Below are 12,410 nucleotides of genomic sequence, written 5' to 3'. Positions count from 1 at the left end.
TCAAATTGCATATAAATCAAATACTAGCACATATATTTCCTCCCAAATTACTAAACTCATAAATTAATCACTATACAAAGCATTGCAAGAGCTAATCTAGCAATGAGAGATGAAAGGACAAAGTTGCTAACCTTTGTGATCATTTGAATGGATGGGGGCCTTCAAATCTTGACAAATTTTGGGCAAAATGTGTGATGAGCTCGAGAGGAAGAGGGGAAGAACAGAGAGGAGAGGGGAAAGGGGAAGAACAGAGCGAGCTCGGGTGGACGAAGGGTTTATGTAGGACGACCTTTAGCACCGGTTCGTGCCATGAACCGGTACTAAAGGTGCTGGAGGGGCCCCGGACTGACAACATCCTGCCACCACTCACTTTAGTACCGGTCCGTGGCACGAACCGGTGCTAAAGGTCGGCCACGAACCGGTACTAATGAAAGCGGCCGGCTAGCCGTTGGAACCGGCACTAATGCACACATTAGTGCCGGCTCAAAAGCAAACTGGCACTAATGTGCTTGACATTTGACCCTTTTTCTACTAGTGTATAGAGGGGGCATACTGCTTCGTTAGATCACGAAGCTCTCAAACTGTCGTGGGTTTGCCAGCCCCACGACAGTTCCAACAAAGTATACTCATTGCGCTAGGCGCAACTCCCCTTGGGAGCCCGCCAAACGCGCATTTGTTGATTTGTTTGCTGCAGGATTCTTCTCCTTTGCCTTGTCAGGGATCTGTGGTGTTGACTTGTTTCTCTTTGCCTCCTGCTTTGAAGAGGGGCTCTCCGACATTGTTGGCGGCGGGAGGGCAAGGAGCTTGCTACCCCCCGGAGTTTGGTTGCTATCTGGCACTGACGCTACCGTAGCTTGGGGGGCTACACGCTTTCTGTTTCGATCCACCTCTTCCATCTGCGCATCTGCAGATTTGCCCATAGCGGGTTCATCGTCATATGATGGGCGATCTTGATTATTCCCCCTGCCTCGTCCTCTACCTGAACCTGAACGGCCTCTGCCTCGTCCACCACCAGATTCCCTACCTTCACCTGGACCACGCCCTGGTCCTCTGAACCATGCTGCCTGAAGATCTTTGTATACCAGAGCTCCCGGAAGGTGGATTCCATCACCACATTCCTTGTATTTGTGGCCCAAGTGACCACACACAGCGCACCAGTCCGGCAATCTTTCATACTTAACCCCGAAGATCAATCTGACGAACTCCTTCTGCTTCTTGATGACAAGCGAGACAGCATTCTTCAAGGGCTTTGTGACATCTGTCTTGATACGCACTCTGAAGAAGTTACCTTCAAAGTCTTGGGATTTTGGCTCAGCATAGATGAATTCACCCACAGTAGAGGACAGCGATTTTATCTTGCAGAAATAGCCCTCAGGCAAGTCATGGATTTGGATCCATATATCCACTTTGTTCAGCTCAATTGTAGATGGTTTTGTAAAGCCATCGTATGGTGCAATCACCACCGTTTTACCCTTGAAGGTCCAGGGCCCCTCCTCCATCACACGTTCCCAGTCGCCGAGGCACGAGAATTGGAGGGTGTAGAGATTCTCTTCTAGTGGACGAAATTTCACCTCTTGTGCAAGATCCCACGCCACGCGCATGTTACGGAAGAACCAATATTGGCTATAGAGCTTATCTGTGTGGACACGGGCCAGCGCCATCCACCTGGTGGCATCCTCTGGTAGGTCATCCTCCTCGATCACCACATCTTCTAGGTCATCCTCCTTCAGACCTAATTCCTTCATCATCGCCTCCATGTCGCTCATGGCCGCAGCCGAGCTTGAAGATGGATCTGCCATCTGTTGTATCTCTCGCCCGAAGAAAGAAACGGTTTCCGCGAGCGGGGGTTCCATAGCGTCTCCTTCAGACTCGTCGTCCCCCAGCAAAGCCCCGGAGATCGACGGCCGGCGAGGAGGGCAGGGGAGCGAAATTCTCCAAGGCGCCCGCCGTCGCCTGGAGGAGGGGAAACCCTAACGTGAGGGGGTACGTTCCTTCAATTTAATTTTTTGTATATTTTTAGTAGAAATGGAGTTAATGACACTGTTTTGATTACTAGCTAATAAAAGGGGTGTTCATTTTTTTTTGAGAATCAAAAGGGCCGGCCTATTGCTGTAGCAGCTTGTAGGCGAGCCCTATTAAATATCAGTACGGGCGATACATAGACGTAGCTGAAAATATCATGCATCGGGAGGGCCAGTCCGCGGGCTGGCCGTGGGCCTAAAAAAAATACTGTGAAATAAGGCAGGTGGAAAAGCCCAGGAGGAATGATAAAAAAGGAAAGCCCAGGAGGACGAAATTTGGCCCGCCTCATCAGAAAAAAAAAGGGAGGACGAAATCCCCACTCTCTCTCACGATCCCCGCCGCTGCCTCTCGTCCTCGCCGCCACGCCGCCGATGCTCGACGCCGATGGGGTGGAGGGCGCCCGAAAGCTGGCGCGCGGGGCCTTCGCGAAGCTCTCTCGGTACGAGCCCGCCGCGTCCTCCTCGCCGCCCTCCGCTCCCACGGCTGACCTCCCGCCGCTCCTCAGCTGCTGCTTCCAGTTGCTGCGTCGCCTGGACCACGCCGACCCCGGCCTGGCGGCCAGATGCGCCGGCCTCCTCCGCGCCTTCATCCACAGCATATCCTCCCGCGACCCCGACGCCTCCTTGGCCCCGGCCCTCGAGGTACCCCGCTCAATTTTACCCCCGCACGCATCCTTACTTGCTTCAGCCCACCAAAAATGTAGAGCATGATTGGTTTGGTACAAAAAATTGGCAGGCATTGTGCCAAATATTGGCCACTAGTTGGTTGGTTTCAGAGTTATCTCCCATAAAGTTGGCTTTTTTTTGGGCAAATCTAGGCATTGCCAACATTTTGGCTAGCCAAACATTGGTAGCAAACCAACCATGCTCGTAATGCCCAGGGACGGCTGTAGGAACTTGTTTCACTGAGATGGGCCAATCACTGGTTGCTTGTGATTTTGTCCCCCACCTGTATATATTACTTAGAGATTGCAATCCATCGTTAGAAGCAGAATTACAAGACCAGTGATTTAGAAATTGACTAGGCATCCGGTTCTTGCAGGTGTGCCTTCAGAATTTTGTGGACATAAGCCAACTTAGGAATTGCACCATGCTCAATTATGCCATACAGGAAGTACCAAAGGTCTCTACCATGGCAATATCATGCGAGTATGAGCTCCGTGTCCAGCTGGAGCTCATGTCCCACCATTTCATTTCATCGGTGCAAGATGAGGCAGAATTTGAGCAGTTCTTTAGTGCGCTCTCTTGGTCTGAGAAGGCGACGCAGCGCACTCCAGAACTTGGCTTGGCTGGAGCTATCTCCCTAGTCCGAAAGAGCTACTGGTTTTCTATGCCTGTTATTGCACAAGCTCATTTTGTATTGCTTGCATCCAGATGCGTTGGCAATGGGGATCTGAACCTGCATTTGCAAGTGTTTGAGAATGCCATGCATGCTTATTTGATATACTTGCCAGACTTGGGTGTTTTTCACAGAACTAATGCTGTGAAGAGCCTGTTCAGTCGCTTCGCCAACATGAAACTTCTTAAATCTTGTATCCAAGACACAACTAATCAGAAGCTAAACTGTCAGATCAATAGGCTGCTTTTGTTCTGCAAGGTGCACTGTGATGATGGCCGGCATGTCAAAGAGAGGAATACCTTTGATATTCTTGTGAGCTTCATTGAGGAGAACCAGCATATCTTTCCGGAACAATCAAGGCAGGAAGCTGTTATTGTTGTGAAGAAAATAGTGTCAAATATCCTGGATTGTGCTAAGCAGAAGGAGACACATGAATCGGATGCTAACGTTTCAGAGGAGATGATCTACCTTGCTGCTGTACTTAGGCTAATGGGTTCCTCTTTTCTAGAGGTTCTTCGCTCTATTAGGGAAATGAGGGCTGCAGGTGACAGGCATCATGAAATTCATATATTACTTCGCATATCTGAAACCATCGGCTTACTTGGGCAATATGAAGCTAATGGACTTAACATACATGACTTATTTGGTATGACTGAGAAGTCTGTTGACAAGGAAAACACCTCAGTGCTGATGCTTTTTCATTTTGCTAGCCTATTTGCCTTATGTTTAAGAATGAGGTTTGGTTTTCTGTGGAAAGCTTGCATTGTCATGATCATGATGGCCATGAATCTTGTGATTGATGAAGATAGAAGTCTGAGTGCATTTCAGTTTCTTATTGCTTCGAAAGAGCTTGCAATCTATTCAATTGACCAAGAGGATAGTTTGAAGGTGTTACACTTTTAGCTGCTTATATAATGTTTTGATCTGATTCCTTTGAACTATCTATATGTTGTTTTATTTTACTTGATTACTTTCCACTTTGTTTGAATCGATGACCATGCATGCAGGGTTCTGCCTGTAGAAAATCTTCTACATCAATAGCTTTGCAGTACACTAACATGCATAAACGTTGTATTCAAGATGAGGCGGGGCCTGATTGTGTTGAGGAAAGCAGGTAACCTCTATAACCATATAGCTGTTGGAGGTACACAATGGAGAAGATAATCTTCTAAGCTCTAACAGTTCTTTCACATCGTGTTTTTTTAGCTTACTATAACAAATGTAAATCGTGCATGATTCAATAGGAACCATCTAGTCTATTGCTTAAACCGTGCATGCCTTTCAATGGCTTGCATGCTTCAATACGAATTGATGAGTAGAAAATTAGGAAGGAAATCTAGTTCAAAGGAAAGGCATAGCATCTGCTGCAACCCATCCAAACATATCTTTTGTTTGTAATTGCCATCTTGAAAGTTGTGGCTTAGCATAACTTTAGTAAAAACAAGTTTGTGAAAACCACGAAGGGTAGCAAACAACTAAGCGTCTCTTAACATATTATGCTATTGGTTTCTTACTTGTGGGGCCTCAGCCTGCATCTCTTTTCAATGAACTGAAACGCAAAAGTCCTTTGCGTTTTCTTGAAAAAAAAAGATAATTCTTAGTACTGTGTGCTGGTTTCCTATGCTTGCTTGCAACTGCTTACTGGGCAGCATCTGTGGCTTCACCGGGGGATGGCAAGACGCTGCCCCTAAAGAAAATCTAATTGTAGTTAAATTTGATTTGTACTCTGACTTGTTGCAATTTGGGCAGGGGTAAAACTGTAGACGGAACAGCCTTTTTCGAGTCCATTCTGGGAAACAAGAACTACTCCGAGTGGGGTGATTTGGTGGATTATGTCGAATGTGAAGATGGCATGGATTATGCAAGCTGGCTGACGCAGCACAGGAAATTCAAGGAGTTTAGGGATGCCAAATGGATGAGCAGCAAGCGACCCAGCGCGGACATGTCAGAGATAAAGAGGGAATACGGTGCCAGTAAAAGTAAAAGACTGAAGAAGAAGGCCTCTCGGTGAGTCTTCGTCTGGGTGATTGCATGGATTGGGGCCTGAAGAACAGACCGCGATACCACGGGAGAACAGTGACGCTCACCACGGAGCCTTGTGTATATATAGTTGTTATGGGCTCCTTTTAGGGAAAGACCTAGGGATAGTTTGTTTTTCTGAAGTGCTGATTAGTGGATCGTTTTTAACCGTTAGTATCTGTGCTGTACTCTCCTGAAGCTTGGCATGTATCCGTGTCTGTCTGTTGAAATGTATCTCTGTGCCGTACAAGCTGGATGTTACTGCCCCCACTCTAGATCTGATATTCGTAAGTTGGATTGGTCTTTCTCTTTCTTTTCTTGAGTCGTGCATTAAATTTGAATTTGGAAAGGTGCATTTTCTGCTGCAAATGTTTGGTTCATATGTTGCGATGATTGTTTTTACAGATTTTGCTGCAAAGATGGGGATTTTTTGCAGATACGAAAAAATTGATGCATGGGTGTGCTTGAATTGCTGTTTTTTTTGGAACATTTGACATACCGCGAGAAAATTATTGCAGATGTTCACATTAAATGTTGTGAGGGACTTTTTTTTTCTGCAACAAGGGGAAGCACCCGAAACAACAACTCAAGCTACACCGGTGGAAGAGGTGGCCAATCTGCCCTCCCTGCGGTTACGCACCGTCGGATCAAAGATAGACAGCCCAGATGCTTCCTCCTCTTTCTGACTGTAATCTGCCTCTGCCAAACCCCACTACCAATCTTCCTTTCGGCTGTCCCTCTCGACCGCGCCTGACCGGAGCCGTTGCTTCCATAGCCCAGTGCATCCTCCGCGCCTCTTCCCTCTCCCACGCTCCCATGGGAACTTGGCCGCCGCCACGGGCCAGAATGGCCTCATTTCTTCTGCGCTCCCCCCCCCCCCCCCCCCCCCCCCCCCCGATTCCCCGTACCGCCGCCTCCGCCTCCCATCTCCTCCAGCGTTCCCACGGAGAACAAGATGGCACGAACGCGCAGCCACGCGCTGCATGAGTTGAGTCCAATCGTTTGGGCGAAGAGCACGGCGGGACGCACATCCGGATGTCAAAGGCGAAGGAATGAATCCTCAGTGACTGCCGCTATCACTGACAACCTCTGGCCGGAGAAATAGCGGCAACGGCACCGCCAGTGGTCAGCCCCATTTTTTCCTATGATGATATTGCGCCTCGGCATCATCGCTCAGCGATGTGGTTGCCACTCACCTCAGTCCTCAGGTCGCCCCCCTCACCTGGATAGGTTTGCAATTTTGATTTTGAAGTTGTTTGCTGATGAAGTTGGGGACCAATGTTTTACATTGCAGGCTTCGTGGCTATGTCCAATTCTTATGCACCGATGATGGGCGATGGCGGCTTCGACTACTATTTTTTCTTAAAGATATATAGCAGCATTTGTCCATCAGGTCTTTTTCCTTATCTCCATGATACTTGGCGTTACTGATTGTTTGACTAAAGGATTCAGTGGGATTAGTTGGATAAAAGTGGAACTTCTGTTGTGTTCTGATTTCTGAATCATATTCCAGATCAATATTTTGTAGCGGGCCACTTACGACCTATGCACATATATATTTGCAAAATCGTGTAGCATGTTGTGTTCCAATGGAAGGGGTAAGAAAGATAATAGAAGAATACAAATCAGCATACATTAAAAACTTAAAAAATATAATTGAGCTCATGGCCAGTTCAATACTTCTCTTGCGATGGCTAGCTATGTCACCATTTTCTTAATGGTAATTTGTGTTCCTTTTATTCACTAAGGAGTATTCATTTGAGCAGGAAGGGTCAGGCATTTGCATTGTGGTCTAGTTGCAGGCAATGTGGAAAAAAATTTGTTGGCATCGCTGTAGTTTAAAATAATTTATTTGCACTAATGTGGAGAGTAGTAGTTCTCCCATGGAATTGCCAGACTGAACTGGATGTACTCACTGCCATTTAATTTATTTATCACGGCAAGTTCTGATCAGCTAGGTCTTTCCAGGGGTTTTATCATGAGGAAGTACACCCATTTCCATATAGTTGGTTTATTAATTTTACTGGTTTTGTTGGTTGTTATTGTTATCAATATTTTCCAGGAATCTGGACATACTCTACTACAAGTTGAAAACAACCACACAGTTCTACATCCTGTGGTCTTCACACAAACAAAAGCAGAGCAGTAATTGTTATCTATTTTCTGTTTTAACTCTTTTCTGTCTCTATGAAAATTGAATATTTCTTAACTTTTATGTATACTTCTGTTGCTCCTTTTTAAATCAGGTGATGTGATTGCTTCCTACAGTTTCAGAATGATTATTTTTCCCAGCCTGCACATGCATATCACCATCTGTGTTTCAGTGATTACCATCGAGCTAATGTTCATTTCACATTATTTGATTGGTTTCCACATGAATTGGCGTCGAATCACTATGTCATTTGCTGTAATTCTTACATGCCCGCGTTCTCGGAAATCACACATGATTGTTCTCTTCATTCAAATATTCTTTGTAACATTGTGTCAGCTTTAATGGTTTGAGGTACATTGTGGTGTGCGTTTTGGTACAGATGATCAAGCGACAACTAACCAATATAGGAGACACCACTCTTCAATAGGTAATAGACGGTGTGTTGATGATGAACTCATTGCTCTTGTGCTTCAAATGATAGTCTCTCCAACACTCAACTCTCTCTCACAGATTTGGCTATGGTGGAAGAAGGATTTGAGTGGAAAGCAACTTGGGGAAGGCTAGATATCAAGGTTCAAAAGCTTGGAATGGGATCTCTTGATCTCAACACATGAGTAGGTGGTTCTCTCTCTCTCAGAAAATGAATTATGGAAGTGTAGGCACGTTCTGATGGCTCTCTTATGAGGAAGAGGGGGCGAGGGGTATATATAGCCTCCACACAAAATCCAACCGTTGCACACTTTTGACCCATCTTGGTGGCACCGATTGGAAAACTCGGTGGCACCGATCTGTACAAAAATATGAACGTTAAGAATCTTGGTGGCACCGACTGGAACAACTCGGTGGGACCGATGTGCTAGGGCTTAGGGCAAACCTCATCTCGGTGGCACCGATTGCATCATCTCGGTGAAACTAAAGTGAAGCAATAAGGCAACAGAGAATGAGTCAAGCCAACTCAGTGGGACCGATTGCAACATCTCGGTGGGACCGAAGTAATTGCAACAAGTCACAGAGCGCTGACAAGGCCATCTCGGTGGGACTGAGATCCATATCGGTGGGACCGAATTGTTAGGGTTTTGGCTATGGCTAAGTCTAGATGAACTCAGTGGCTCCAGATGGGAAATATCGGTGGGGCCAAGTTGGGAATTAGGGTTTGGACATATTTGGATGGAGAAAGTGGCTGAGGGTTTTGGAGCAATATCACTAAGCACTTGAGCAAATAGATCATTAAGCAACACCTCATCCCCTTTTAATAGTATTGGCTTTCCTATGGACTCAATGTGATCTTGGATCACTCAAACAAAAATGTAGAATCTTGTGCTTTTGCCAATCCTTGTCCTTAGCATTTCGAAGGGGTTCCACATCATCTTGTCCTTGCCACGCCAGTGTTGAACTCATCTGAAATATACTATATAAAACTATTAGTCCAACAAAAGATATGTTGACATTAATTACCAAAATCACCTAGGGAGCACTTGTGCTTTCAATCTCCCCCTTTTTGGTAATTGATGACAACATACATCAAAGCTTCAAGTAGATGATATGAAGAGTAGTAAGTAAAGCTTTGGAGAAACATGTAACTTGCATGAGCTCCCCCTACATGCATGCACTCATGTGATGATAGAATTGAACAACATGTGAATGCACAACATGATGGAGTAAGTAATGGGTTACATGTATCTTGGCCATATGCATCAGAGCAAAAGTGAAGAGAGATGTACCTTCATGTTTATGATTCCCTCTTGCAAACAATATGTGCAAAAGCAAGAGATCATCATGCACATGAGTGTGATATATATACTTACCTTGTGGTCCTTGAGCTGACTCTTGCAGAAGCAAACTTGAGAAAAAACGGTTAAGTAACACAAGAAAACTCCAAACAAGAAGGATTTCAAGATCCACAAGAATACCAAGACTGGGATGACATGTAATAGGTAAGTATCACAGAGTGAGTACTTTATCTAAGTATAGACATGTCCCCAAAGAATTAAAGATTTGCAATAAATTCTGAGGGCTTTCCTCTCCCCTGAATCTATCAATGGGAGTAGGTAGGGTGAGATAAAATCAGAGCAAAAAGATATTATAGCAGAGTAGGCTCAGAGCAAATTTTAATGACCAAAATAATGACTGGCATATCTTTCCCCTCTTAAAGATATGTGAATTCTCTCCTCTTATGAAAGTGCATCTCTTTTCTTTCCTTAGAAGAGTTAATAAGCTTTGATGTGCTCTCTCCCCCCCTTTGACATCAATTTCCAAGAAGGGTAGTTTTCATGGATATGAGTCAAGTGAGTATGGTCCTTGAGAGATACAACTAAGCATAATGCAGATCAAGATGCAGGCACAAGGAAAGAATCATTGAGTGGAGCTGAAAAAGAATAATCAATATAAGATGGCAAAAAGTTTTCTCAGCGGTGAAACCGGTGACGCCGATTTATGCCGATCAGTGACTCTGAGATAAGGTAGTCACAGAGCACATCGGTGAGACCGAGTGAGTCCGTTTCGATGGAACCGATGAACTGTGTACAAGTAGAACTTGTACTTCGGTCTTGCCGATAGGCTTGGATCGGTGGAACCGAGTTCAATGCAGAGGAAATATTTTGTCAACTCAGCTCACTTGCAATAGAAATTTCACAAGGATTTCCAAGGAATTTGATAGAATTTGCAATAAATGAAAAGACACAGAAAATTAGAAGGAATGCAACTAAAAGGGAACACTAGAGAACTTCATCTAGAGGTGGTCGACGACATAGTCACCTATGTTAGAGTATATTGACTTAGGAGTCAAGTGAGATCACTTGATCATAGGTCATACTCATCGTTAAGCTCAAAATGGGGTTGCCATTTTTCATTTAAGCGTCTTGATGTATTCTCATCTTGTTGAGTCGCTTTAGCTCATGACTTGGAGCAAAACTTCTCTAAGATGGAACATACATACCTTGGGTTTGTTGTTGAACATGATCATGTAGTCGAACTCATGGTGGATACTCAATGTTGATGTGGTCCATCAAGAGTTGGGAGCATCCCTTCGATTTTGAAGCTCATCTTCCTACATGGGTTAGTCTTGCAAGGAATAACTCTTATGTACCCAAGTTTGACAAGAGTGTAACTCATCATATAGATATTTTCAAAGGATATGTTGAGTGTAGACTTCTTCCTTGATCTCAACAACCAAAGCATAGATACTTGGTAATGTAGAGATTGCTCATGATGTGAGTGATTTCCAGTCTCATAGATTGAGGCTCATCCAAGTACCTACATGGGTTAGATAACACACAAGGGTGCAAATATATCCAAGACAAATGATCATAAGAGAAATATCAAGGATTGGTCGTATAGGCTCATACCTTGCATGTATCCAAATGGAATTTCTATTCCAAATTCGAGACATCAATGATGTTCAACTCACTCCTCAAGCGACAAAATATCTTTTCACCAAGTGGTTTAGTGAAGATATCCGTCAGTTGCTTGTCGGTATGAACATGCTTAAGATTGATATCACCCTTAGCAACATGATCACGAATGAAATGGTGACGAACTTCAATATGCTTAGTTCGAGAATGTTGCATGAGATTGTGTGCAATCTTAATAGCACTTTCATTATCGCAAAGCAATGGAACATGTCTCACATGTATCCCATAATATTTAGGAGTCTGGGTCATCCAAAGTAATTGAGCACAACATGATCCCGCAACAATGTATTCCGCTTCGGCGGTGGATAGGGATACCGAGTTTTGTTTCTTGGAGGACCAAGAGACAAGGGATCTACCAAGAAATTGACATGTACCCGAAGTGGATTTTCTATCAACCTTACCACCGGCATAGTCTGAGTCGGAATAGCCAACAAGATCAAAAGATGACCTCTTAGGGTACCAAATGCCAAAGTTTGGTGTATGAATCAAATATCTCACTATCCTTTTCACGGCCTTAAGATGACATTCTTTAGGAGTAGCTTGATATCGTGCACACATGCACACACTTAGCATAATATCGGGACAAGAGGCACATATATACAATAATGAACCAATCATAGATCGGTAAACCTTTTGGTCAACCGGGCTGCCATCCTTAGTCAAGTTAAGATGTCCACTAGTAGCTTCTGCAAAAAAGATGTCCACTAGTAGGCATGGGTGTTTTCATACCTTTGATTTCTTGCATGTTGAACTTCTTGAAAAGATCCTTGGTATACTTTGTTTGTGAAACAAAGGTACCTTCCTTTGTTTGCTTGATTTGCAAACCAATGGAAAATTTGAGTTCACTCATCATAGACATCCCGAACTTTTCCGACATTAACCTTCCAAATTTTTCACTAAAATGAGGGTTAGTAGAACCAAATATGATATCGTCAACATAGATTTGGCACACAAATAATTCTCTGTTAACCGTTTTAGTAAAAAGAGTAGAATCGATTTTCCCAACTTCAGAACCTTTTTCAATAAGAAACGTAGTCAAGCATTTATACCAAGCTCTAGGTGCTTGTTTAATACCATAAAGAGCTTTGTGAAGTTTCTAGGCATGATTAGGTTTCTTGGGATTGACAAAGCAGGGAGGTTGTTTAACATAAACTTCCTCCTCAATTTCACCATTTAGAAAGCACTTTTAATATCCATTTGGTATAAGTGATATCATGGTGACTAGCATAAGCAAGTAAAATGTGAATGGACTCAAGTCTAGCAATGGGGGCATATGTCTCACCATAGTGCATACCTTCGACTTGAGTGTAGCCTTGAGCAACTAGGCGGGCCTTGTTGCGTACAACTTGTCCATCATCATCTTGCTTATTCCGGAACACCCACTTTGTTCCAATGACATTTTGATCATCGTTGGGCTTCTCAACCAATGTCCATACTTGGTTTTGCTCAAAGTTGTGTAGCTCTTCGTG

The 12,410-nt window shown here is 44.2% G+C and overlaps 1 protein-coding gene across 2 annotated transcripts; it reads left to right on the top strand.

Moving 5' to 3' along the window:
• Positions 1-2,312: 2,312 nt before the first annotated feature.
• On the top strand, positions 2,313-5,692 carry LOC123182751 (uncharacterized). 2 transcript variants are annotated; one of them, XM_044595412.1, is made up of 5 exons: positions 2,313-2,461; positions 2,528-2,663; positions 3,064-4,248; positions 4,368-4,474; positions 5,110-5,692. In XM_044595412.1, the coding sequence occupies exons 1-5, from the start codon at positions 2,394-2,396 to the stop codon at positions 5,369-5,371; spliced, it is 1,758 nt and encodes a 585-aa protein (XP_044451347.1). In that variant the 5' UTR covers positions 2,313-2,393; the 3' UTR covers positions 5,372-5,692. The 2 variants fall into 2 exon arrangements, with proteins under 2 accessions (XP_044451347.1, XP_044451346.1); XM_044595411.1 differs by having other exon boundaries at positions 2,313-2,663.
• Positions 5,693-12,410: the final 6,718 nt, after the last annotated feature.

The sequence above is a fragment of the Triticum aestivum genome, chromosome 1D (genome assembly GCF_018294505.1).
Source record: "Triticum aestivum cultivar Chinese Spring chromosome 1D, IWGSC CS RefSeq v2.1, whole genome shotgun sequence".
Lineage (NCBI taxonomy): Eukaryota > Viridiplantae > Streptophyta > Magnoliopsida > Poales > Poaceae > Triticum > Triticum aestivum.
Note: the sequence above shows the minus strand (reverse complement) of the source record. Positions and strands in the feature narration are given on the sequence as shown.